Source organism: Oryctolagus cuniculus, chromosome 5 (genome assembly GCF_051225735.1).
Source record: "Oryctolagus cuniculus isolate XC-2025 breed Fujian yellow rabbit chromosome 5, ASM5122573v1, whole genome shotgun sequence".
NCBI lineage: Eukaryota > Metazoa > Chordata > Mammalia > Lagomorpha > Leporidae > Oryctolagus > Oryctolagus cuniculus.
In genome coordinates, this window is record NC_142871.1 from 130741241 (window position 1) to 130768967 (window position 27727).

The 27727-nt window shown below is 41.2% G+C and overlaps 1 protein-coding gene across 3 annotated transcripts in view; it reads right to left on the minus strand.

The window, feature by feature from the left end:
* The window catches only part of DNAH8 (dynein axonemal heavy chain 8), a 336932-nt gene that overhangs the window by 197699 nt on the left and 111506 nt on the right, over positions 1-27727 (minus strand). For all 3 annotated transcript variants that reach the window (XM_089333967.1, XM_089333968.1, XM_051854776.3), the window contains 11 exons: positions 26257-26319; positions 24242-24342; positions 18955-19092; positions 18551-18791; positions 15155-15354; positions 11750-11903; positions 9647-9810; positions 7852-7954; positions 6775-6879; positions 5868-6029; positions 1779-2003 (listed from right to left, as the gene is read on the minus strand). In XM_089333967.1, coding sequence (XP_089190093.1) covers positions 1779-2003; positions 5868-6029; positions 6775-6879; positions 7852-7954; positions 9647-9810; positions 11750-11903; positions 15155-15354; positions 18551-18791; positions 18955-19092; positions 24242-24342; positions 26257-26319 — 1656 coding nt within the window. The remainder of the gene's footprint in view (positions 1-1778; positions 2004-5867; positions 6030-6774; positions 6880-7851; positions 7955-9646; positions 9811-11749; positions 11904-15154; positions 15355-18550; positions 18792-18954; positions 19093-24241; positions 24343-26256; positions 26320-27727) is intronic.

Consider the following 27727-nt stretch of genomic DNA (forward strand, 5'->3'; position numbering starts at 1 on the left):
ACTTCAGTGAAAGCGACGGTAGAGCGGCAGCTGCAATCCAGGGAAAGCAAGTCTGCACAAGACCAAAACAACATGTCTAGTGTGCAACCTCTGATCCAGAGATAAAGCCCAGAGCACCTTGTCTCCAGCTTTTTTTTTTTTTTTTAACTTTTATTTAATGAATATACGTTTCCAAAGTACGAATAATGGATTACTATGGCTTCCCCTCCATACCGTCCCTCCCACCCACAACCCTCCCCTTTCCCACTCCCTCTCCCCTTCCATTCACATCAAGATTCATTTTCGATTATCTTAATATACAGAAGATCAGCTTAGTATACATTAAGTAAGGATTTCAACAGTTTGCTCCCACACAGAAACATAAAGTGAAAAATAATAGATGATTTTTTTTAATGATGATGAAATCAGATCAGCTTTAATATACATATGAACCACCCGGGAATCTTGTTAAAACGCAGATTCTGATTCAGAAGGTCTAGGGGTAGGAGGTGGGAAGCTAGAGATTCTGCTTGTTTAACAATCTCCCAGGTGATGTCAGTTTAGCTGGTCAGCAAATAATACTTTGAAAAGTGAGAGTCTTGGGCAGGCGTTTGGCACAACAGTTAAGGCGCCACTTGAGACAACTACATCTCATTCTGGAGTACCTGGCACAAGTCCCGGTTCCATTTCTGGTCCAGTTTCCTGCCACTGCACATCCCTGGAGGTGGCAGATAATGGCTCAAGTAGCTGGGTCCCCACCACACATGTGAGAGACCTGGATTGAGTTCCAGGCTCCTGGCTTCTGCTTGGCCCCAGCGATTGAGGGCATTTGAGGAGTGAACCAATGGACAGAAGATATTTCCCCCTCTCTCCTCTCTCTGCTGTGTGTGTGTGTGTGTGTGTGTACCTTTCAATAAAATGAAAATAAATATTTTTTAAAAGAAAAGTTATGGTCTTTAGTGTAAAGTAAGAGAGGGACTGATTGCCTGTTACTGCGTGTCCATCAAACAATCTTCAATAAATACAACATATCTGATCAGAACTTTTGATAAAAAGTTTGAAATAGCCAGTCTGTGATCTTATTCAGGTTGCATGAATTATCTGTGATGAAGGAAAGAGATGCTTAAGATGTATCAGATCAAGCAGAATAAAGCAATGGTAATTAAAAAGCAAAGACTGTCAAGTGGTGGTTTATCAAACCTGCTTGTAGCCCTTACCCCCTAGTAGAGGAGCCCTGCTTTAGAAGAACTTAATTTTGCTCAAGCCCATTGGCTGGAGCCCTATTTCCACACTTGGTCTTAGCCAAAAGGCCGAGAAGTGACGGAGCCCTGTTTCCAAAAGGAACTCTAACCACCCTCTTACACCCACAGAATCTTGCACAAATCAAGCTCATGAGGCCATGCCTGTTGTTATTGTTATTAATTAGACAGTCATAAGAATTCCCTGAAGCTTGACTTCATTTATACTTCTCCTTTCTCAATCTACCCATCATATAGCTGACAACCAATGCCCCTTAAAATTGTACCACGGCCCTGGGCATTTGGTTTAATGGAACAATTTGTTGTAGTTGGTTCATATCACACCAGTTAGTTCCAGACTCTCAGAGGGCCAAGTGAATATACACAAGTGATTCTTCAAGCCACCCAATACAGATGTTTCTAGACATGCTACAGGTGGAGACACTTGTGAAAAGACCCAAGCAGATGGAAAGTTCATACAAGTTAGGCAATTACATATAATCCTTAACTGTTCATTATTAGTTAGTACATCAAGTTACTTTAAGAAAAATGATACATTACCAAGTCATCAAAAATATCTCTCTGATGCACATGGATGGTAATTAGAGTTTCAAATTTCACTCTATCAAACTTGCTTAGGTCATGAGTTGTTTGACTAATAAGAGTATTTAGAATATCCAAAAATTTCTGATTGGTCACATGCATGATTTTCCTGTCATCTTTTGCATTATTTAAAGCCTCTTCTGAATCATGTGTCCACAACATTTGAAGTCCCAGAAGCCCAACCTGCAAATCCAGCAACAAATATTTAAATTGGCCAAATATTTAAAGCACAGCTGAGGTAGAATTGGGTGGTCATTTAATCACATGAAGGTAAACAGGGTTTTACTCATTCTAAACTAAAAAAGGAGACATACATTTTCCTACTTTAAAAAAGGAGGAAAAGACTTAACCTTTTTTAACTGTTAACATTTAATTATTTCAATGTGGACAAATAATTTTTAAAATGACTACTATGTATTGAACTATATATGTTGTCTTAGTCCATTTTGTTTTGCCACAACAAAATACCCGAGACTGCTTGACTTATTACAAAAAAAAGAGACTTTTATTTCTCACAGTTCTGGAGGCTGGGAAGACCAAGGTCAAGGGGCCAGAATCTGGTAAGGGCCTTCACACCGCATCATATCATGCTGGCAGGTGGAGGGGCAAGAGTGGGAGTGCAAGAGACAGCCAAACTCCCTTTTACAACAAAGCCACTCTCAGGATAGCAAACCCACTCCCGACATTAATCTGTTCATGAAAGCAGAGCCCCTCTTCCTGGGCTCCACCTCCCAACATTGCTGCATTGGGGATTAAGTTTGCAGCACATGAACTTTGTGTAATATTCAGACCACAGCATAAGTGTTGGGGAAGACGCTTAGGAAACATTTCTACAGAGGGCCTGAAACCATGGATCTCTCTATGCAATGATTTTTCTTGCTCAAGAAAATTAAATGGAATTATTTACTCTTAATTGTATTTTTTCTTTTTTTTTAAATTGTGTGTGCATACCCTTTTTTCTCACACAGAGTTTTCCAAAGGCCTCTTTGCATCTTTTCAAAATTACATGTTGCCTAACTTCTTTCTTCATCTCACTCTCTCTCATACATACTGGAGTCTTTATCTCCAAGGATACTTCAAAAATTTCATGGAGAATAGAATTGAAAGACAAGTTTATTTTGACAAAAAAAGTGCTTAAATCCATGCACACAAGGGATCTTCAAAAATTCATAAAAATGCATATTACTACAAAATTAGACATGGATTTCATGTTTTTGCACTAAAATAAACCTACTTTTAATTCCATTTTCTATGAACTTTTTGAAATACGTGCATATGGGAAATTTTTATTTCTATTTATCCAAATATTTACAGCAAGCATTCATTAATTCATAATCTTTTTTAAAAAAGATTTTTATTTATTTATTTGACAGGTGGAGTTACAGACAGAGAGAGAGACAGAGAGAAAGGTCTTCCTTCACTCCCCAAATGGCCGCAACGGCCGGAGCTGTGCCGATCCAAAGCCAGGAGCCAGGCACTTCTTCCTGGTCTCCTATGCGGGTGTAGGGGCCCAAACACTTGGGCCATCCTCCACTCCCCTTCCCGGGCCACAGCAGAGAGCTGGACTGGAAGAGGAGCAACCAGGACTAGAACCGGCGCCCATATGGGATCCTGGCACCGCAGGCGGAGGATCAACTTAGTGAGCCACGGCGCCGGCCCCTAATTCATAATCTTTAAAATGTTTTAGAATAAAGTAGAGGTGACATTTTAAACAATTTTATATAAATATTTAAGCTAACTTAAAATGGGGCAAATTTCAGTTATTTGGAAAAATTGCTTGAAGAAAAATGAATGCATGGACTAAAGAAAATCCTGAAAGCTAGTGAGTTTTTCGACTATACCTTATTCAACTTCACCACTTTCTGAACTTGCTCTAAATTCTGCACCAAATGCTAAATCTTTCAGTCTAAATTAGACTGAACCTCTCCTTCAGAACATACAAGAGGTCTTCAAAAAGTTTATGAAAAATATGTATGAAAAAAGCATGAATTTAAAAAAAATTGTTGGCACCAAAATAAATTTACCTTCTAATTCCATTTTTTCCATGAACTTTTTGAGGTGCTCTCAGATAGGAAGAGTTTTCTCAGGAGAGGGGAAATATATTGATTTAGTTTAAGGCAAGTATTTTATAAGACGTTATCACAAAGTTTGTATGCTAATAAAAATTCTAAAGTTTACCAAATATTTATTTTTAAATCATAATATTAAAATCTCTTCTCCAATAACACTTGATTCTCTGTGTACCTATAATTGCACAGTTTGAATAAATAATTTCCTATCATTTCAGTTGTCACCCTGGGTGTGCACTAACTCAGGACCAGGAGTTTGTGTTGGAAGGAATAATTGGAGAAGCAGCATAGTTTGAGCAAAAGCTCCTGGTATTTTCCTTGGATAGCTCTTGCCTTCTGTCCCCTGCTACCACTGACCCAGATCACAGATCATCTTCATTTATCTTGAATAAAAACTTAATGAAAGTATTCCTCATTTTGTCTTTTGGGCTTTAACAATACTTGACACATGGTTGCAATGCACTGCTGAGAGACACAGGACAAAAGGAGTGTTGATGAGAACACCTGCTCCAACTCTGGCCCCTTCCAGACCTTCATGGTCTTCTGTCTTCAAAAAGCTGGCTTGTGGAAGAGCCTCTTTTAACAGATTGTGCCAATTTTTAACTTGTGTAGGGGAAACTAAAGGGACAAGATGTATTTTGTTTCAGGAAAATCTATATCTTTATATTATCTAAATATTAACCTATATACAGATGCTCCTTAACTTACGATGGGATCATGTCTCAAAAATCTATCAGCCGGCGCCGTGGCTCAATAGGCTAATGCTCCGCTTTGCGGCGCCGGCACACCGGGTTCTAGCGCCAGTTGGGGCGCCGGATTCTGTCCCGGTTGCTCCTCTTCCAGTCCAGCTCTCTACTGTGGCCTGGGAGTGCAGTGGAGGATGGCCCAAGTGCTTGGGCCCTGCACCCCCATGGGAGACCTGGCTTCAGATCAGCGTGGTGCGCCAGCCGCAGCGCCGGCCGCAGCGGCCATTGGAGGGTGAACCAATGGCAAAAAAGGAAGACCTTTCTCTCTGTCTCTCTCTCTCTCACTGTCCACTCTGCCTGTCAAAAAAAAAAAAATCTATCATAAGTTGAAAATATCATGTTAAAAATACATCGAGAGTGGCACGAGGAGCAGCAGGCAGGTAGCAGGTGGCTGGGCCATGTGGGGCAGGGACTCCAGCTCAGGCAGGCACAAAGTGGAGGGCAGGAGATATGGAAGGCACTGGTGAGGAGGATGACATAGTGGAGGACTAACTGGGAATGCCAAGGTCGCAGGGGATGGAGTGGAAGCAAAGGGCAGGAGAACAGGGATGGGCTTGGGGAGAGCATTTGCAGCCCTGGGGCATCGGGGGAGGCCGAGGGGGGGTGTTAAAAATACATTGATTATTCTTAGCCTACTGAATATCATAGCTTGACTAAGCCTACCTTGATATGCTCAAAACATTTATACTAGCCTTCAGTTGGGCAAATTCATCCAACACAAAGCCTATCTCATAAATACCTCGTGCAATTTAGTGAATATTGTTCTGAATGTGAAAAACAGAATGGTGTGTAGGTATACTTTCCCGCTGTGGTAAAGTCAAAAAGTCCTAAGTTGAGCCACTGGAAATGAGGAACTGTCAATATATATCCACACAATCACACACATACACACATAGGAGGGGACTTCAAAATGTTCAGAGAAAATTCACATTATCTTTTAGTGCCATTTTTTCCATGAATGCTTCGAAGCTCCCTCATCTGTAATATGCATTTGTAAGATGAAATTTCCTATTTATGATTTCAGTCCTAGGGTATACCCTTAATAATGGGAGAACAGGGGCATATTCTCTGGGAAGGGTGGCATGAGGAACTAGAATGGTACAGGCTCACGAGCAGGTGGTGAGAGCCAAGGTTAGCTACAGCAGCCTCCACACCTTCAGGCTGGCCACCTGTTCAGCATCCTCCCCCAGTTACTTCCATCTCAGCCTTCCTTAGTTATTATGTATTCTTACCTGTGCTGGAAAGTGACTGAGGAAAGGTAGGAGTTGAAATCCTGAATCGCTGATTTGATAGAATGCAGATCGAATTATATTATGTAAGGATGACATCTGCATTTTTAATAATTCCAGAAGCCAAATCTCTACAGGACCCTTGGCCATAACAGAATTATCCAACTAAAAAAAACACATCACAACTATATTATGAATTGCTAACAGTTTAGTATTTTTATAATTGTCACATACTTCATACCCCAATGCAAAGCCATTAGTTTTATATTTGACACAAAAATATTTAAAACATGAATTAAATCATCTAATACTAAAGCTGAACTATAAAAAATCATCTAGCCTAAACTTTCTATTTACAAATGATAAAATGAGTCTTGGAGAAGCTTAATGATTTTCTGAACTAGTTTGTAACAAAGCTGGGCTACAGAATTTGAGCCCAGGCTTCCTAATTCACTGCTCCACACACCTCCCCCAACCCACCCTTTTTTTTTTTTCACAGAATTATCTGTCTTCTCTAGAAGTTCTGAAATCCTAATAACAATTTTTTTTTTTTTTTTTTTTTTTTTTTTTTACAGGCAGAGTGGACAGTGAGAGAGAGAGACAGAAAGGTCTTCCTTTTGCCGTTGGTTCACCCTCCAATGGCCGCTGCGGCCGCACCGCGCTGATCCGAAGGCAGGAGCCAGGTACTTATCCTGGTCTCCCATGGGGTGCAGGGCCCAAGCACTTGGGCCATCCTCCACTGCACTCCCTGGCCACAGCAGACAGCTGGCCTGGAAGAGGGGCAACCGGGACAGAATCCAGCGCCCTGACCGGGACTAGAACCCGGTGTGCCGGCGCCACTAGGTGGAGGATTAGCCTAGTAAGCCGCAGCGCTGGCCCTAATAACAAACTTTTAATCGATGCGAATTACAATGATTTTTTCTCCTTCTCTCGATACGACAGCCATCATGCGATCATAGTCTTTGGCATGAAATGTCACTTCGTTGATGTTGTCAGACACGGCAGGGAGATGTGGCTGTGAGGAATACGAAACAGAAAGAAAACATCATCCGTGGGGCTAGCACAGAAGCCACTGAGATGTTTTAAAAAGCCTAAAAAAATCTACAGACTCTGCTTTGCCCCTTAACTGACTTGGAGGCCCACTTTTTAAAATCCTGCTCTACAGAATAACTTATCCAAGTGCTGCACTTTTACCCTATTACACCAAGGAGACTGGACTTCAGGCCACGGCCATGGCCTCCCTCCCTTCACATGGAGACTGAACCATCCTGTCCCACCCTCTCCGTCTTGCCTTCTGTCTTGGCGCCATCTCCACTTCTCACAGCTTTACCACCCCCACCCCACCCCCCACGGCCGCCTCAGCCCCACCACTCCCTGGAAAGCAACAGGGAAAACATCAACCACTTCCCAGATCCCCAGATCAGAAACAGCCTTGGAGTGAAGAATGCAGTGCCTACCACACCTAGTTCCCTATAGTCTTTCATTTTCCATCTTGGAAATGATTCAAAGCATTTGAGAAACAATTCAGGAAGGAAAAAAAAAAACAGACATATTCGAACTACAATTCCCATTTGGTCTACGACTATTTAGAGTAAAATTTGCATAATGATGAATTTTATTTAGTGAGCACATACTGTGTGTCAGACACTCTGCTATGTGTTATCTCATGGATAACCCTTCCCACCCATCCTGAGGTGAGAACCATCCATATGTCAACTTGACAGTTGGGGAAACTGAGAAACAGGAAAGTGAAGGAGATTGCCAAGGTCACACAGCTAGCGAGTGGCACACCGGGTGATCCTTGCTCACCAACACTACTAGATTATGTCACACACCAAATACACAAAAAATAGGACATCTGATAATCAACATAATTTTTAATGCTCCTCTTTCCAGTCTACACTTTTAAGATGTTAACTTCATACTTATTCTTGATTACATATCCTGTAGAAAAAAGCAATTTAGGTCACAGGTACTTAGCTTATACCTGTATGGTGTGGGAGTCGCTGGCTTGTCCAAGAATTTCCAGGAGAACTGGATCAGATACAAAGAAGAATCTTGGAAATAGTAATCTCTTCTTCTCCAAATACCTTCAAATAAAGTTAATAGCCCATTACCCAGAGGGAATTGTGTGCGTGTGTTTGTGTGTGTATGTGTGTGAATTACTTGCTATTTTTTTAAATCTAAGACATAATCACTAACATCTTCCATAAGATCATAACAAACGTCCACAGTCAATTCCTATTTGCCTCTGGAATGCCTTTGGGAACCATAGTTGGGGCCAGCGCTGTGGAGTAGCTGATAAAGCCACCACCTGCAGTGCCAGTATCCCATATGGGCGCTGGTTCAAGAACCACAGTCCATGTTCCACCCTGGATGGCACTGGGGAAAACAGGAAAGAGATTTAGAGCTAAGCTGTTTCATCGTCTATCGGCCTTGCCTTTCTAAGAGTGTAGGGAACCTCGTGGCTTAAACCAGGGTGTCATTTATGTCCAAACTGGCTATTCTGAGAATGGAAGAGGGGCCAATTAACCATCAAGCCTGGACAGAGGCATGGACTTAGACAAACCAAGAGAAAGCATCACCCTATTTCAAATAGTAATTGAGAATGAACTGCATGTTAAGCACGTTACCCATGAATTTGTCCAGTTAATTCTTCTCTTAGAGTATATCTCCACTCTATGAGTGTAGTGGTTGAATGGCAACCCCTAGAATGGTAAATCCACATCCCATTTGCTAGAATCTGGGAAAGGTACCTTATTTAGAAAAAGGGTCTCTGCAATGTAATGAAGTTAGAGATCTTGAGAAGAGAGTGTAGCAGAATTCACATAGAGAGACAAGATACCAAGACCTTTTAACAGAAAGTAGCCTTTAAATATTTATGCCAGCACAAGGCCCAGGTAGAGTTTCTTATCCAAAAGCCTGAGCCCTGAACAAAGAGGGGTATTTCCTTTTAAATGGTTTTAGCTTCTTTGTGTTCCTTTTATGGCTCCATGCATACATTTGATTGGATATTCTAATGTTACATGGTGGCCACAGGGATTGCTACAATGCTCCACATGCATATGTAGCTACTGATGATGTTTTTTTCCACACACATATTAAGCCCTACACTGGCTGGCACAGATTAACACCATTGCTCTCTAACAGCAAGCAGACCCTGAAATGGTTACATGGAAGCAGTTAGGGACTACAGTTGAAGTATTCATAGGCAAGCAGCTAACAGCCACATTTCATTCCCAGGACAGATTCCTCCCTTTTTCTTCTGACATTTGAAAGGCTCCTACCACAACTTTAATCATGTCAGTTAGAAACAAGTTTAATTAAAAGACAAAGGCCTCTACCACAAGGTCATCTTAAGAATGTTCAGATGAGCCCTAAATCCAATGACAAGCTTCGTGAGAAACACAGGCAGAAGCAAAGGTGCAATGAAGACAGGAACACTGGAGTTAAGCAGCCACGAGCCAAGGGCCTCAGAGGGCCACCAGAACTGGAACAGGCAAGGGAACAGCCTTCCATAGAGCCTTGAGAGAGAGCTGACACCCAGTGTGTAGTAACTGGTTACAGTAGCCCTAGGAAACTAAAGAGGTGCCGTCACTCGCCCACCCCCAGGTGAAAGGTGTCTTTCTCCTACAGAAAAATTAAATTTACATAAAATGTTACATTTTCGTCCCCACTCCACCCATCACTACAAAATTAGAAATGCAGTCAAACTAGGAATGTGTTTGAGATAAAACCATCACGTATATAAAATGATGGGTATTTAAAAATTAAGCTCTTACCCTGTGAGTGACTTCTGGCATACTTCCAATTGTTCATGTAAATGAGGCAAAAGCTGCCCCATGGTTTCATCCCCAACGCAGCAGCTAATCACATTGGGATTCTCATGAGCTCGCTGCATTATTTTTATCCATGACTTGTCAATATTCTGAAAACGTTTTGCTTCCTGCAAACAAATCCATCGTCAGTCAAGATTAACATTTGGATAATTGAAAAAAGCAAAGTTTTCACTTTGGAATTTCTTACGGTTCTTCAAATAAGCTTCTATTAGTCTCAGGCTACATAATTTAAGCAATTTTTTTCATCTGAATTAATTCTGAACAGCAAACACCCAAAGTTATAAAACTGCTTATTAAAATACTGCTTTATCACAATGGGGTGTATCACTTTTTGTTTCCTTGAATTTAATGTGTGTTTCCAAGTGCCACATGATTAATTTGCAGAGCTATCAACTGAAAGTTCAAATCTGGTCTTTCAGCACCCCAGGTGTTTTGGTTTGATGAGCAAACGGAGGAAGCATGAAAATAATTTGATCTCAGGATCCTTGGAATAATTAAAGCTCAACAGGGAGGGGGGGTGGGGAAGGAAGAGAAAAACAGTAAAAACACAAAACAAAGCTTCATTTACATTGTTGCAAATGAGCATTTTCTATTTACTATGGATGATATTAAGTTTTGCATTCAATTGCAAAAATGCCTCTAGAAACTGGCATAATCTCACCTCTATTAAAAATGCAACTTTCTGACTGAAAAACAAAAAAACATATTTCAGTTTTGTGTTTTAAAAATGTGTTGCAAAGGGAACTCAGCTACTTTCAAAATCCTCTTCTCCTTGATTTTTAAACTATGTAGATCCTATTTGTAGATACTGAAATTTAGAAAGAGTAGGCTTACTTTTATAACAAATAAGTTATCTTCACGAAGAGACACTATCCAGTTTGGGCACACACTTAAAAGGCCCCTGTAGACTTGTTTTAAAGGTTTGGTTCCAGGCTTCTCGGCATCAATTTCCTTGTCCCACAGCACGTTTCTGATTTGTTAGTGGTAGACTTAGTAATAGTTCATTTGTGCTTACAGAATACAGATTAATTTTAATACTACCCTCAGAGGAATATTATAAGGTTAACTCTTGGAAGACAGTTATATTTTAATAGTACTGAAATTGAATGTACATCATATCTTCAAACCTCAAAATTATTCCATCTAAAATTATGTGAGATTTTTCTTTCTGCTAATGTAAAGAAGAGGTCAGCACTTTTTTTTTTTTAACTTTCTGGAAAGGGCCTGAAAGTCATTATTTTAGACGTGTGAGCCATACAATCTCTGTTGTAACCTCATGGCTCTTCTGTATGGCACCAGTATGGCCACAGACAACCTATGAGGGATCTTCAAAAAGTTCATGGAAAATGCATATTATGAAAAAACTAGGCATGGACTTCAAGTTTTTTGCACCAAAATAAACATTTTTTAATCTCATTTTCCGTGAGCTTTTTGAAGTACCTTCATATAAAGTAGTGGATGTGGATGTGGCTGTGGCCAATAAAACTTCACTTACAAAAATAAGTGAATGCGCCACAGTTTGCCAACATCCTGGCACGGGCAGAACTTCAATGTATCTTTGTGAAGACTTCCCCAGAGACATACAAAGATACTTAAAAGTCCATAGGAAAATCAAATTAAAAGTATGAGTTCTCTGGGTATGAAAAATGTTATAATATCATTCACTATATAGATATAAATATTGCTTCACTGAATTATACCATGTAAATGACAATATACTCTTCTTTTCCACAATCAAAGAAAAAGGAGAGGGGGTAATAGTAAGGACTACTAATTTTTATTCATAATTTGGATATTGGTAATGAGTGTGATAGGACCAAAACACTTATGTGCACTTCTTGACATGTACACTGTATTTCAATAAAATGTTAAAAAATTACACGGGAAAAGTCATATTCTGAAAATACTATACACAGTTTTCAAAAAAGTTTTCCATCAGAATCAACTCCTATTTTTAATTCTATTTTTTCATGAACTTTTTGAAATACCCTCATAGAGACAACACACACAAAATTATTCTGCCAGTAATTACAATATCATCTTTACCTGAGGCAGCTGTTTGGCTATATCTCCACCTACAAAGACAGCTTCGAGATAAACCCAGAGGTTCTGCACGATCAGCCACTCTTCAATGATATCGGAGGAAGTAGACAATTTATATACCCAATTCTGGATATTTTTTTTAAATGGAGCATTATATCTAAAAGTGAACAGAAAACATTTCAAGAATGATTCAGAAACTAGTAAGCGCAACACAGTAAATTATGGGAGAAACATTCCTCTGGGAATGAACGTTTTGTGGTAAGAAAGCAATTTCTAACATCGTGCCATTAATGAAGTCTGACTTGAATTCACTTGTTGTGAATAAAACTCATTTAAATAGGAATGTCACTGGGAGTCACGGTGGCCCAGTGGTTAAATAGGAATGTCACTTGTGTCAGCCATAGAATAAGAAAATCAGCCAAGCTTTATGGCCCAGACGTCCAGCAAATGAATTGTGCTGGCTGCTTCCAGAGAGTTAAAAGAAAACAAGGAAGAAAAGGATTTCCAAGTCATTTGTGAACCAAATCCAAATGAGTGCTGCCTGTAAGAACAACAGTCTGTGAACCTACTGGATCTAGGGAAAGAAACCATGGCTTAGGGGTTTTCCATTTATGAATGAAGACATCTTAAAGTTTCATCCAACAAAACACAGACCATTTCTAAAGGGACAGGGCAAATCAGACTCCTAAAGATCAGGAGGAGGGTTAGATATCACCAGGTTCACCGAGCACAGGATTACCACAAAGCCAGGGTCCAGCTTGTAGTCTGATGTCCCCTAAGAGGCATGCTCTTCCCACCCAGAGACTGCTAATTCGCCAGGCACCGCAGCTATATGGATTCTGTAGTGTTGGAGCTCCATCAGAGCTACCCCAAAATAGTACAGCCTGTTTTCTGATCACCAGGACTGGTGGAGTGTTGAGGAGAATACAAGCTTTCTATAAAGCTGAGCACAGCAAAGAAAGAGGAGAAGTAGACTAGCTGCCAAGGAGGATGTGATGGGGGCTACTGGGTGAAGACTCCAGGCACCTACAACAAAAGCAAGAAGCTGACTTCAGTTTGTGGCAATGGCAAGTAGTTTTGGTGTGGCGTAGTAGCATCTCCTGGTGAGTAGCTCTTGTTGACAAGGGTCTTTCATTGTTTCTTGATCCAGGACAGTGTGACCTGAAGACACTGACATTTAGAATGGGGTTTTTCTGGGTGCAGTCTGGTGCCTAAGTGCAACTCATCACTTCTCTGGAAGTCTATGTCATACATGGAGTTAGAAACTGAGTGGTAAAAAACTCCCTGTGGTTGCTCAGACTTCAAGAGGCATTTTTCCCAGAACCCACTTTATACTGTCCCTCTGGCCACTGGTCTAGAGTTGAAAGGCAATCAATACGCCAGAAACAGAAGCAGATGTTTGGCTTTGAGGTTAGGATGCTGCTTGGGATACCTATGTTCCATACTGGAGTGCCTGGGTTTGAATCCCAACTCCAGTCCCGATTACATCTTCCTGCTAGTGCACACCGTGGGAGGAGCCAGGTGATGGCCAAAGTACAGTACTTCTGCCCCTGCCATCCACGAGGAGGCTGCCACTGAGCTCCTGGCTCCTGGCGATGCCCTGACCCAGCTTGGCTGCTGGGGACATTTGGGGAGTGATCTGGCAGAAGGGCAATCTCTCTGTCTGTCTTTGTCTTTATGTCTCTGTCTCTCTATTTTTCAAATAAATAAATACATTCTTAAAATATTTTAAATATGTCAAAAAAATGTTCAAAATCAAGATATGTAGACTAAGATGGCATGGCAGGCATTTCAAGGGGATGAAGTACCTATTTAGAGCCAAAAATGGTCCTGCACAGAGAATCATTTCTTTTGTTGTTGTTGTTTTTGTTTTTCTTCTGTAGTCTGTTAATGTGGTGTATCACATTGATTGTTTGAGAATCATTTCTAATAGTCTAGAACTTCCTAACACAAAAAAAAGAGAGATCTGAAATAAAATCTAACATAATGAGTATCTGTCTTTTGGCCAGGTGCCTGCATCATACAACTTTGTAGGATAGAACTCACCCTGACAGGTAGGAAGACCCGTAAAGTTCCAGAGAATCAGGAATCGTGAAACCAGGGAAGTTTCACAATTCAGATCTATCTAGAGTCAAATCTCACCCATGGAGCCATGTAATTCCCTTCTGAAGTCACATCAGGGTGTGCTGGAGACTCAACAGACAGGCACTGCCCACTACAATGTTAGTCTCTGGTTGCTTCTGGAATAGGATGCCCAGACCCAGTTGGTGCTGCAAACGCTCCAGGAGGAAAACTTCCCAGAATGTGATTAAGTTCTTAGGTATCCTTACATTCTAACTAGCAGGCTTCAGCTCTGAGTTTACTAGCACCACAGTAGCTACTAGTCAGTTATGTCAGAGGAAGGATAAAATGAAGACAGCCTTCAAACCCTGAACTTCTTGGCTGCAGGAACTGCTCAGGTGAACCTGCAGCCTTCTTCAAGAAGCAATCTTGGAAGTCAGAATGGCAAAATTTGCGATGAACTGTGAAGCCCAGGAATCACTGAATGTCACGTGGCCAGAACTATTCAGATTCCCTGAAAGCAACAGATGCACCTAGGATTTTGACCTCAATAAAGTCATCCCAAAACTCTCTTAAATGGGAACCTTATAGATTTGTACATTATCTAACTACAAGGCTGCCCTGTGGGGCCCACGTTCACATAGGATATCACTGCATTACCAGTGATCCAAACCTGGAGAAGGGACATAGAGAAACTCCATGTTCCCTGGACACTGACCTCTGCACATGACAGGGTTGTGGCATATTTCTTAGGTGTATTAGAGTAACAAAGAGTCAAGAGTTAGCTAGGAGAATAGAGATTGCTAATTCTCAGACCAAAGACCTGACAGAATCCTTAATCTGACTGAGTCCCATTGCCATTTCCTGAAGTTGCACTTGAGATCAGAGTCACCTGCAAACTGGCCTGGCAGTTCAGCAATGCACATGCTGATTCATGGAAGCCACAGTACAAGTCTCCAAGTGTCAAGCCCCTAATGACATGCCGCCTTGTGTGGTCAGCATGTTTTCCTGAGCCACTGGGTGAATGTCTGAACAGGGTTGGCCAAGGAGGGCAATGATGACAAATGAGAGAAACAAAAGAAAGATCAGATGAAGAGGTTATCTCAGTGGGAAGCCAAGATGTTCAGATGCTGCCAGTTTGGGAGAACTGTGGCGAAGTTCACCTGGAAAGACAGGGAAGGGGAGAAAAGTTCCATAAAGGAGAGGTGGAAGCCATGATTATCTGCAGAAATAGAGTTCATTTAGGGACAGACAGGAGCCAGCAGTTTAGCAGAATATTATGTGATGCCAGAGCTGCAAAACTGGGCTTTGCCCTAGAACTTTACAGCAACCAAATTATAACATTACCTGTTGTTTAGTAAGGAACCTAAGACCATTAAGCTATCCTCCATCAAGGTGATAATTTCTCCCGATTCGGTCCCTTTGAGCAGGAGCTCTCCTTTTCCCTTGAATGCCGCGAAGCTCAAGTTTTGGTTGGTCCAGTTATCAACCACCTGAGCCAGCTTGGCTTCGATGTCCTTCTCCTTAATAGCAGAAATGCAAATATCCTTAAGAGGGAAACCAAAGAATAAATCATGACATTTTCAACTGCAAATTAAGACCACATTAAAATCATAGGATATTTTAGTTTGTAAGGGATGTAGCAGTCATCTAGTTCACGTGGTCATCTTACAGCCTAAAAAACCAAGGTTCAAGAACATTGTGCTGCAAGTTCACATTAGCGCCTTGTAACTTTGACTTCTGATCATTTTCCTGTCCCATGTACATGAGATAATGACATTGAAATCATCATTTTTCTTGATTTTATTTTTAATTGACATTTTTGGCCAAAATGGAGACAACCACAGCTGCTCATTTAACCCAAAGGTTAGCTATGGGAATCAAATGAGAATATATGTGAGAGTCTTGGGAACCTTTTCAAGTAACATATAAATATTACTATGTACCTGCCTACGCTGACCCTAATAAGAACATCTCATTTGTTTAAAAGTCACTTCTTTTTCTTATGGGTTTTCTTATTTTTCTGAGAATCTTTGATATGAAAGTCTCACAAGGGAAAATGAAAGTCATACATTCTCCCCTACCAAGCCTCACCTTCTTTTCTTTTTTTTTTTTTTTTGACAGGCAGAGTGGACAGTCAGAGAGAGACAGAGAGAGAAAGAGAAAGGTCTTCCTTTTGCCGTTGGTTCACCCTCCAATGGCCGCTGCGGCCTGCGCGCTGCAGCCTGTGCACCGCGCTGATCCACAGGCAGGAGCCAGGTGCTTATCCTGGTCTCCCATGGGGTGCAGGGCCCAAGTACTTGGGCCATCCTCCACTGCACTCCCAGGCCATAGCAGAGAGCTGGCCTGGAAGAGGGGCAACCGGGACAGAATCTGGTGCCCCGACCGGGACTAGAACCCGGTGTGCCGGCGCCACAGGCGGAGGATTAGCCTATTGAGCCGCAGCGCCGGCCCTCACCTTATTTTCATACACACTAGAATCAAAGAATCACAAAGCATTGCAATCTAAAGGTGCACGATGTTTCCACAAATAAGTGTAACACAAGCTAGTGAGCAATGAATGTCAGAAGGGTGATGGCAACTGCTGGGAGTCCTGAGGAGGGCAAAAGGACTTCCACCTGCGTAGAGAAGGGGCAGTTGTGTTGAGGAGCAGGCAGGACACAAATAGGGGTCCCCGGGGATTGTGGGGAAGTGGTGGGGACTTCTGGAGGGCTCAAGGAACCCAGTAACAGGATTCCAGGAAGGTGGGGCAAGTTTGCCAGAGCTACAGGATGTATCTGGGGGAAAGAGAGTACTGAGAATCTGTTTGGGGTACTAATACTTAATAACTTTTGAATCCTAGAAGTACTTGGAATTGTAAAAGTAAAGTTTCAAAATACAACTATGGAATGGCTGTTTTAAGTGCAAAAGCCTCCTTAAAGAATGAGATTGTTACCAAATGTTTATTAACTCGTTGCTCAATAATATCATAGTGATACTTACAAATAGGACAAAAACGCTTTGAAAGCAAGCTTTTGCTGCACACGTGTGATCAAAAAGAGGTAGGGGAGGGCAGAAAATCCAAAACCATATACAAGTCTGTGGGAAATTTTCTCATCTCCAGAAACATCGAATAATGGGTAAAATACAAAAAGATAAAGTAAAAAAAAAAAAAAAATGAGCCAGGCTTAACAACTTGGTAAATACCTCCATGAGCCAGAAGTGGAAAATACATGCAAATAAGGGGGTGGAGCTAACACACAGGCCTGAGGACCCTGGTCTTGGTCCCTCCATTTGTGCACCTGGGAACTAGCAGTAACACAGACCCAGCCCCAGAACCAGGACCCAAAACCCCTCAGCTCAGGCCTGCTCTGTCACTCCGTAGCAAAGCAGTATCCTTACACAGAGCCTACAAGGAAATGCAAACTGTTGTTGTAATGCCTGGCTTTGGACTTGGGGCGTGGAGGAGATGGGCAGTGATGGAGGAAATCACAAGACTACTAGACAAGGTAAGTCAAGACACGAAATGAGAGAAACAATTTGAATAAATGATATGTCAATTTTCTGAGCCTACCACCTCCCAAATAAACAAACATTACAAAACCCACAAAAAAATTGAATGTTCAGTGGGACAGGCAATCAGAGCAAGAGCTCAGACCAAGTGAAATTAAAAAAAAAAAAAAACCTATATTCCATCTGAAGTTGTTGGAGTATAAGGAGGTACAGGTAAAATATATTGGCTATGAGTTGATACTTATTGAAGTATGAGGATCTCTACCTCAGTATGTTTGAAATTTTCCACAATAAAAATTTTTAATTATGCTTAGGATGCTCAAAATGTTAAGTAAAGACATCTATAACCCTCTAGATTTGAAATTTCCAGATCTGGGCCGGCGCCGCGGCTCACTAGGCTAATCCTCCGCCTTGCGGCGCCGGCACACCGGGTTCTAGTCCCGGTCGGGGCGCCGGATTCTGTCCCGGTTGCCCCTCTTCCAGGCCAGCTCTCTGCTGTGGCCCGGGAGTGCAGTGGAGGATGGCCCAGGTGCTTGGGCCCTGCACCCCATGGGAGACCAGGAGAAGCACCTGGCTCCTGCCATCGGATCAGCGCGGTGCGCCGGCCGCAGCACGCCAGCCGCAGCGGCCATTGGAGGGTGAACCAACGGAAAAGGAAGACCTTTCTCTCTGTCTCTCTCTCTCACTGTCCACTCTGCCTGTCAAAAAAATTAAAAATAAATAAAAATTAAAAAAAAAAATTTCCAGATCTGGGCATATATAAAAGGTTTGAGAATATTCAGTACATCAATTTAAGAATCAAAAGACCTAAGAATCAATAAAATGCACAGGGATAAAAATGAAGTTAAAAAAAAAACAAGTGGTCACAAAAAGGAACCAATTAAAAATCTTAGAAGGGAAATATATAATAGACAATTTTTAAACCTAAGACATATAATAGGAAAAATTATAGAATTAGAAGCTTGTAAATAAGGACAAACCCCATAGATAGATTTTATTTTAATAGAAGTGCAACTAGGGGACAAGGATGTTAGAGTGAGGGGCTCCAATTTAAAATAATCATATCATCTCCATGAATCACAGGATTATTCTGTAAAAGTCAAGAATATTCAAGATCATCTCAGATTAGGAGAGTATATTGCAGAGGGCAACTAGTACACTCTGATAAAACATCTGTTTGTTCAACCCTCAGAAAAGGAAAAGGCAATTTTCCTTACTGGACCAATAACAAGATCTTAATCTCTTGTGTACCTCAATATCATCCTTATTTTTTAGGAGTGGTGCTTCCATGATATTTCTAAGACAGAAGGAATCAGACTCCACATCAAACGGGGTTCCGGTTAACTCAGATATCCGGTCCCAGTGTCTCTGCTTCATTGCCTTATTGGTCATCATTTCCAGTAGAGGACATGACTCACTGAAATCATCAATTCTTTTTTTGAGATCCAAAAAAGCTTGCCAGTCTTTAAGTCCTTTTGGAAGCTTACGACACCTTTCAGAAAGAATCAGAAAAAAATTATATCACCTACATATTTCTTTGAACATTTTCTGTATATAAACCAACATAATAGGGAAGAAATTAGTTTGTGAAATACTTGTAGGATCTTAAGAAGGTAGGGATTATAAAAATATAAGCTAATTCAATTGAAACTAACCTGTTTTGAAATTCCTGTAGTTCTGCATTGATTTTTTCAATATCTACATCTCCCCAAAGTATTTCATAATAACCACTAATACTGCTCATTACAGTATCATACAGTCCATACAGCTTCTGCAGCAAGTTGAGTTCCTTTCTGGGAAACAAAATAATTAGGTCATCACATAATGTGTATTTTAAAAATGCATTCCATTATTGGTCAGGCAGCATTCATCCAATGAATTCTTTCACACATTTGTGAAGAATGTCTTATAGACACCAAATACATACAGCTATGTCAGTTTCCAGTACAAAGACTTTGCTAAAGCTCTGTCAATAAAGTTTATAGTTCCTAAATATACCAAATCATACCATAATTTGATATTAACAAATGGCCTGATCACTTTGTAAAATCTGGAGCCTTTCATAAATCTAAGACCCATACTGCAATCTTTATCTCAATTGTCCATTTCTTGATTCATTTTGTTTTTGCATCATTCTAAGAACTATTTGACAGTTACTCAGTAGCTACCCTCAACTGTGGTAAAAAAAAAAAAAATGACTGAAATGTTAAGAATATGAAACAATGTTTTTTCCTATTGCATCACTCTTTAGATTCCTTAATATGCTGCCAAAGCACAAGGGATCTTTAAAAAAATGTGAAAATGTGTGTCATGGGCTGGCACTGTGTTGTAGCAGGTAAAGCTGCCACCTGCAGCACTGGCATCCCAGATGGACACTCCACTGCTGATCTAGCTCCCTGCTAATGCACCTGGGAAGGCAGCGGAGGATGGCCCAAGTCCTTAGGCCCCTGCACTCATGTGGGAGACCTGGAAGAAGCTCCTGGATCCTGGCTCCAGACTTCAGCCTGGCCCAGCCCCGGTCATTGTGGCCATTTAGGGAATGAACCAGAAGATGGAAGATCTCTCTCTCTTTCTCTCTCTCTCTCTCCCTTTCAAATAAATAAATAAATAAATCTTTTTTAAACCAAAAAAATGGAATGAGAATTCTTAAAAAAAGAAAATGCATATTTTGAAAAAATTATTTGGTGAGTGAACCAGCGCTGTGGCCCAGCGGGTAAAGCCACCGCTTACAGTGCCAGCATCCCATGTGGGCACCGGTTCACATCCCAGCTGCTCCTCTTTTGATCCAACTCTGTGCTTTGGCCTGGGAAAGCAGAATATGGCCCAAGTGCTTGAGCCCCTGCACCCACGTGGGAGACCCGGAAGAAGCTCCTGGCTCCTGGCTTCAGATCAGCCCAGCTTTGGCCATTGTGGCCATTTGGGGAGTGAACCAGCGGATGGAAGCCACCTCTCTCTCTCTCTCTCTCTCTCTGCCTCTGCCTTTCTGTAACTCTGCCTTTTGAATAATTAAATCTTTAAAAAAATAAAAAATTTTAACAAATTGACAGGAGTCACTGTGCACTTACTCCTCATGTAGGATCTCTGTCCTTAATGTGCTGTACCTGTGATTTAATGCTATAACTAGTACTCAAACAGTATTCCATCTGCTGATACACCCTCCAAATAGTTACAACAGCCAGGGCTGGGCCAGGTCAAAGCCAGAAATTTCATCAGGGTCTTCCATATAGGTGCAGGGGCCCAAGTACTTGAGATATCTTCTGCTGCTTCCCCAGGTGCATTAGCAGGGAGTTGGATCAGAAGTGGAGCAGCCATAAACTTATCTTTTAATTCTACATTTCCATGAACTTTTTTGGCAGGGAGGAGACTTGTTTTTTTTTTTTTAAGATTTTATTTAATTATTTGAGAAATAAAGTTAAGTGGGAGGAAGAGACAGAGAGAGAGGTCTTCCATCCGCTGGTTCACTCCCCAGATGGCTGTAATGGTAAGAGCTGGGTTGATCTTAAGGCAGGAGCCAGGAGCTTCCTCCAGGTCTCTCATGCGGTGCAGGGGCCCAAATGCTTGGACCATCTTCCACTGCTTTCCCAGGCCATAGCAGAAAGCTGGATTGGAAGAGGAGCAGCCAGGAGTAGGACCAGCAGCCAAATGGGATGCCAGCGCCGCAGGTGGAGGATTAACCTACTGTGCCACCGCACCAGCCCCCTTCGTGAACTTTTTTAAAGTACCCCTTGTATTGTATCATCTTTCAAGAAAGTATACAAAAAAAAAATCTGGAGACACCATTTTTGTAGTCTTTGATTTTTTGCTTAACTTTCACTTAACACAGCTAATAACTCAGAATTTTCATTTGTTTCCTAAAACAGTTCAGTACTTGGGAAATACATTGCTTAACAGAAAAGAGAAGGAAAGCAGCAAAGTAGATTACAATCCGAGTCTTCAGATTACAATAACCTAGGTGAATTTTACTTAACTCAATGAGTTATGAGTAAACAATAGATTGCAACAGAGGCAAGGGACTCATAAGCAACATTGTGCAACAAGCACCCAGACCATCCCATTTTGTGAGAAAAAAAAAGTACAGTATTATGTCATTATTTATGATGTTTGTGTAAGTTTCATCTGATAGATTTCACAAATGGACAAATGGTGAAGCAGGTGTGTATTCTAAATAATAAATGGGGACTGGCGCTGTGATGCAGCGGGTTAAAGCCCTGGCCTGAAGTGCCGGCATGCCATATGGGTGCTGGTTCTAGTCCCGGCTGCTCCTCTTCCCATCAGCTCTCTGCTATGGCCTGGGAAAGCAGTAGAAGATGGCCCAAGTGCTTGGGCCCCTGCACCCATGTGGGAGACCCGGAAGAAGCTCTTAGCTCTTAGCTCCTGGCTTCATATAGGCGCAGCTCTGGCCATTGATGCCATCTGGGGAGTGAACCAGTGGAATAGAAGACCTCTCTCTCTCTCCCTCTCACTGTCTGTAACTCTACCTCTCAAATAAATAAATAAAAATCTTTAAAAAATAATAATAAATTAAGTAGAAATTTTAAAAATTCATTGACTTGATCATTCGAATATAAATTTTTTCACGTTTGTAGTACAAAGGAGATGGTAGTCCTCTCTGTAACAAAATCATGGGTGCTCAAGTTTTAACAGTCTTGAGTTTTGACAATGCAAGTGCTAGAAAAATCACCCACTGGTGACAGGTTTGAAATCTGAAACTGGTGTTTACATGATATGTATGCTCCAAGCTCATGTATAACAGCTATGTGGAGTTGGTGGCATTCAAATGATGATTTCTATTTTGCATGTATACATATATACATATACATATACATACATATATACATATATATACATATATATTCAAGCCAGCACATTATGGAGCAAAGTTTGGATCTACTCTGCTCAGGTTATGCTTACATTCTCTAATAAAAGTGCATTTCACTATTCTTTCATTCTGACTTCTGTAAAGTGTTCTTAAAATTACTTTGAAATATTAAAGTAAAAATAGTGCCTTGATCCAGATGGTACATGGGAACGATTATTTTTCCTGTTGTACTAAGAATTAACACATTGAATCCTAGCGTGGGTATGCATAGGACTCACCCAGAGAGCTTGCAAAAGTGCAGATTTCCTATGACCAAATCTCAGAGATTCTAAGCCCAGTAAGTTAGGGATGAGCATCAGACTTCCACGATTCTAACACATTGGTTAATGGGTTAATTTTGGAGAATGACTCTTTCAAAAATCATCCAAGCTCAATAAGCATAATGAAGCACTATCTTCAGAAAATGTCATCTCAAGTTTGCCATGAAATTGTCAACTGTGACTCTGAAGGTAGTCAACAAAGTTATTTTCTAAAGCCAAGACCCTAATAAGTTAATATCACTGTCTTAATGTTGCTTTCGAGAAAAGTTACATTAAAATTATATTAAAATATACTTGTTAAATCCTAAATTTTTAAAAATTGATTAAGTTCTTTGGCCATCAATCTCCATGAATTCTAAGTCTATGCACAGAAGAAGAGCATGTTAGCATAAATGCAGTAAGAATGGAAGGGGCACGGTTGGAATGGAAGGGACAGAGTTGATTAAGCCATTGCTTGCATTTCTGGCAGATGGTTTCTGAGTGCTGGTTCAAGTACTGGCTGTTCCACTTCCCATCCAACTTCTTGCTAATGTGCCTGGGAAAGCAGCAGAAGATGGCCTAAGTGCCTGGGCCCCTGTTACCCTCGTGGAAGATCAGGATGGGGCTCTTGACTCCTGGCTTTGTCCTGTCCCAGAACAGACTGTTACAGACATCTGGGGAGTGGACCAGCAGACAGAAGATCTCAGATAGAAGATCTCCTCCTCTCTGTGTAGCTCTGCCTTTCAAATAAATAAGTAAATAATCTCCTTTTTAAAAGATGTATTTATTTATTTGAAAGTCGGAGTTACATAGGAGAGAAGGAGAGGAAGAGAGAAAGAGGTTTTCCATCCACTGGTTCACTCCTCAATTGGCCACAACGGCCAAAGCTGCGCCAATCTGAAGCCAGGAACCAGGAGCTTCTTCCAGGTCTCCCACGTGGGTGCAGGGGCCCAAGGACTTGGGCCATCTTGTACTGCTTTTCCATGCCATAGCAGAGAACTGGATTGGAAGTGTAGCAGCCACTTTCAAACCAGCGCCCATATGGGATGCTGGCACTGCAGGCAGCCACCTTACCCGCTACGCCACAGCGCTGTAGTTTACAGGGCTTACAGGGCCCAAGTAAATAATCTTTTAAAAGAAAAGGGGGGGCTGGCGCTGTGGTGCACTAGGTTAATCCCATGTCTGCAGCGCCAGCATCACATATGGGCGCCGGGTTCTAGTCTCGGTTGCTCCTCTTCCAGTCTAGCTCTCTGCTGTTGCCCGGGAGGGCAGTGGAGGATGGGCCAAGTGCTTGGGCCCTGCACCCCATGGGAGACCAGGAGGAGGCACCTGGCTCCTGGCTTCGGATCAGCATAGCTCCAGCTGTTGCAGCCATCTGGGGAGTGAACCAAAGGAAGGAAGACCTTTCTCTTTCTCTTTCTCACTGTCTGTGACTCTGTCAAATAAATAAATAAAAATCTTTAAAAGAAAAAAAAGAAAAGGGAAGGGGAGCTGAATAGGGTTATTCCTCTAAATAAACAAGTTATCCAAAATGGCAATGCTTTTGCACAATCACTGACACTGTTCATAATGGTGAACAGAAAAAGTGAAGCCTAGACTAAAAATAAACCATGCGTGCTCAGAATTGTTGCAGTGTATTTTCTACTTTCCTAGAACATTTCTTTTATACTTCAAGACTGTGTGTCCAATAGGTCAGAAACAGAAACATAAGGAGAGTATTTAGGAGTGTTCCAAGCTATGCATGACAAAGAATTTGATGGTGACATAATTTTTCTACTGGACAGTAATTATTTGCATGAATACTTGTACAATTTATAAACTCACCTAGTTTTATGTAAAATCTCATAGTCAGTCACAGGTAATCCAAAAAGTTGTTCACCAGATGAATATGTAACAAATTTCCTCCACAGATCATCAAAATTGGCCTATAACAAAGATTATAGATAAACATAACTCATTTGCATTCCATTAAGTAGAATGTAATATAATCAGGGTAAAAGTCTGAGGTGTATTGAGTAATATTTATGAAATGATGATTTGTAAAGCAATTTATACTGATATCAAGCTATCAAAGGAAAAGTTAGGCACTTAGGAAGGTTAACTTTCTAGCATTCCCGAAGCATCTATTTAATACAAAATTATTTGTTTAATAAATTAAGTCATTTCAAGAACACATTAATTTCAAGTTCCCATAAAGGCACCTGAGAAGAATAAAACTGCATTTTAAAGATCTTTAATTCAGGGCTTTTCACTAATTTGGACTGGTCATCTCTCCTATAGGGATCAAATGAGCAAACTCCTACTATTCAATCCTACTACCTTCAATCCTGTTTTCTCTGCAGGCAATAATGAGTCTATGAAGTGAAAGATTTAATTGTACCACCATTTGAAATACTTCTAACAATTCAAGTTGGCAAACTTAATGCACATGCACATATCTCTCCATTTTTTCTTTTGAATTGGAATATGGATATCCCATATTTGGAATGTCAAACATTAACACTACTCAAAACACAAACCTAAATAGAGACAATGTGACTGTACCAAAGGCAGTGCTTTTCCTGTACCCACAGTTTCACTTCATATGACCTCAGCTTCCTGTGGTCAACATCTCCCTAAACCTCTCTGCTGTCTCCTCACCGCTGGACCTTTGCACCAGTGCAAATTCTGCCTCACTCGCTTTCTTCCCGCTTCCCCCGGCTATTTAATCTCCAAGGTGCAACTGAGATGCCTCCTCCTCCAGGAAGACTTCTCTGCCCCAACAGCCCCCTCAGAGTTGGGAGCCCCTTGCACCTGTTTCCTACCAAGAACATAGCACTCATCACACTGTTTGGGAATTACCTCTCTCACTTACTGTCTCCCTGCCAGATTTTAACAGCTTACAACTAAGAATTCATTGTTAATCAAATTTATATTGGGCCGCCACCTTACTAGTTAAAGTAATCAGTTTAAGTTCATAACTGATCATAAAGATAGGAATAAGTGTCAAAGGGATCACATAAATAAGACCAGTGTCTGCTAATAATAATTGATAGAATTAAAAAGGAGAGAATGATCCAACATGGGAAGCAGAATACGCCACAGACTCATAGAATGACAAATGCCCTAAACAGCACTCTGGCCTCAGAATCAGCCCTTAAGGCATTCGGATCTGGCTAAATAGCCCATGAGAGTATCTCAGGCATGGAAAGCCAAGACACTGTGGCAAAATATGACCTAAATGAAAGATCTCTGTGAGTGAGATCCCAGCAGAAAGCGCTGGACATCAAAAGAGGAGGTACCTTTCTCTGAAGGGAGGAGAGAACCTCCACTTTGCTTATGGCTTTGTCTAAATAAGGTCGGAGTTTGTGAACTCAAAAGATTTCCAATAGCCTTGGCAGCTCATGACAAGAGCCTCGGGTGATTACTGACGTCATAAATAGGAGTGTCAATTGTTAAATCAACAAAAGGAGTCACTGTGCACTTGTTCCACATGCAAGACCTCTGTCCTTAATGTGTTGTACTATGAGAATTAACGGTAAAACTAATCTTCAAAAAGTACTTTATACTTTGTGTGTCTGTGTGGGTGCAAACTGTTGAAATCTTTACTCAGTACAGAGTTGATCTTCTGTATAAAAAGACAATTAAAAATGAATCAATAAAGACTGGGATGGGAGAGGGAATAGGAGATGGGATGGTTTGAGGGACATAGAGAAGGAATCCATTGCTTCACTTAGCAGACTGTAATACAATTAGAATCTGCATATGCTTTTCTATTAGAAGGCAAACCATAAATTACCCCCTAAAATCAATTTTAAAAATAATACATTGTCAGTACAACTTCCACACTGTGGTTTTACCTGAAATATCTGCAGCCTGTTACTTGCTTCTTGGGGTGGTATATTTGGAACCATGGGTCCTTCCTGTAAGAAATAATATAATCTCCATTTTCAGTCTTTTAAAAAAATTTATTCATTTGAAAGAGAAGGAAACAGGAAGAGGGAGAGGGAAATAGAGAAAGAATGAGAATCTCCCATGTGTTGGTTTGCCCCTCAGATGCATGCAACAGTCAGGGCTGGGCAAGGCCAAAGTCAGGAGCCTGGAACTCCACCTAGGTCTCCCATGTGGACGGCAGAGGCCCAGGGGCCCAGATACTTGAGCCATCATCTGCTGCCCGCCAGGGTGCACATTCCAGGAAGCAGGATTGGAGCGGAGTGAGGATTCAAACCAGGCACTCTGATGCAATGCAGGCATCCCAAGCAGATGCTTAACCTGCTGACCACAACACCTGTCCCTCTATTTTCATTCTTAATCACATGTAACTGATTGGATTTACCTGTTATTTCCTTTTGGACAAACAAGGATTACTTTTAATTTAAATGGTCGGTTCTGTTCTATACTTAAAGCTTTTGTTTTTTATAAGCTTACTGATCTATAAATCATATGCTGTAAAATTCACCCACTTAAAGTGTACAATGCAATGGTTTTTAGTATATTCTCAGAGTTGCATAACTATGACCAAACCAGTTTTAGAACATTTTCATCACTCAGCTTTCATTCATTTTTTAAGAATTTTGTCACAGCTAATAAAAAGCCAACAAAATTACATCCCACGTGAACTGTTTACCGTTACGGCCTCTGTTGAATTTCACTTATGATTATTAATGATGATACTGTGGTTGTGTGTTAAAATAACTGGTACTGAGTTCTAAGGACAGCCTCCTTTCACTAACTGTATGGAAACAGAGAGACGTGTAAGTTATATACTTGGAAGAAACAGAAGACAGTCTCTGATGGCCATGAGCCAGAACAAAGCTTCAAAAACATCTGAAAAACAGCACCTAGCGGGGCTGGCTCTGTGGCACAGTAGGTTAATCCTCTACCTGTGGTGCCAATATCCCATGTGGTCGCAGGTTCTAGTCTCGGTTGCTCCTCTTCTGAACCAGCTCTCTGCTTTGGCCTGAGAAAGCAGTGGAGGATGGCCAAGGTCCTTGGGCCTCTGCACCCATGTGGGAGACCTGGGGGAGGTTCCTGACTCCTGACTTCAAATCGCCACAACTATGACTGTTGCAACCATTTGGGGAGTGAACCAGCAGACGGAAGACCTTTCTCCCTGTCTGTTCCTCTCACTGTCTTTAACTCTACCTCTCAGATAAATAAATAAAATCTTTTTTTAAATATATTTCCAAGTAGTGATACTTTTTTTAAGATTTATTTATTTATTTGAAAATCAGAGTTACACAGAGAGAGGAAGATAGGCAGAGAGAGGTCTTCCATCCATTGGTTCACTCCCCAATTGGCTGCAAATGCTGGAGCTATGCCAATCCAAAG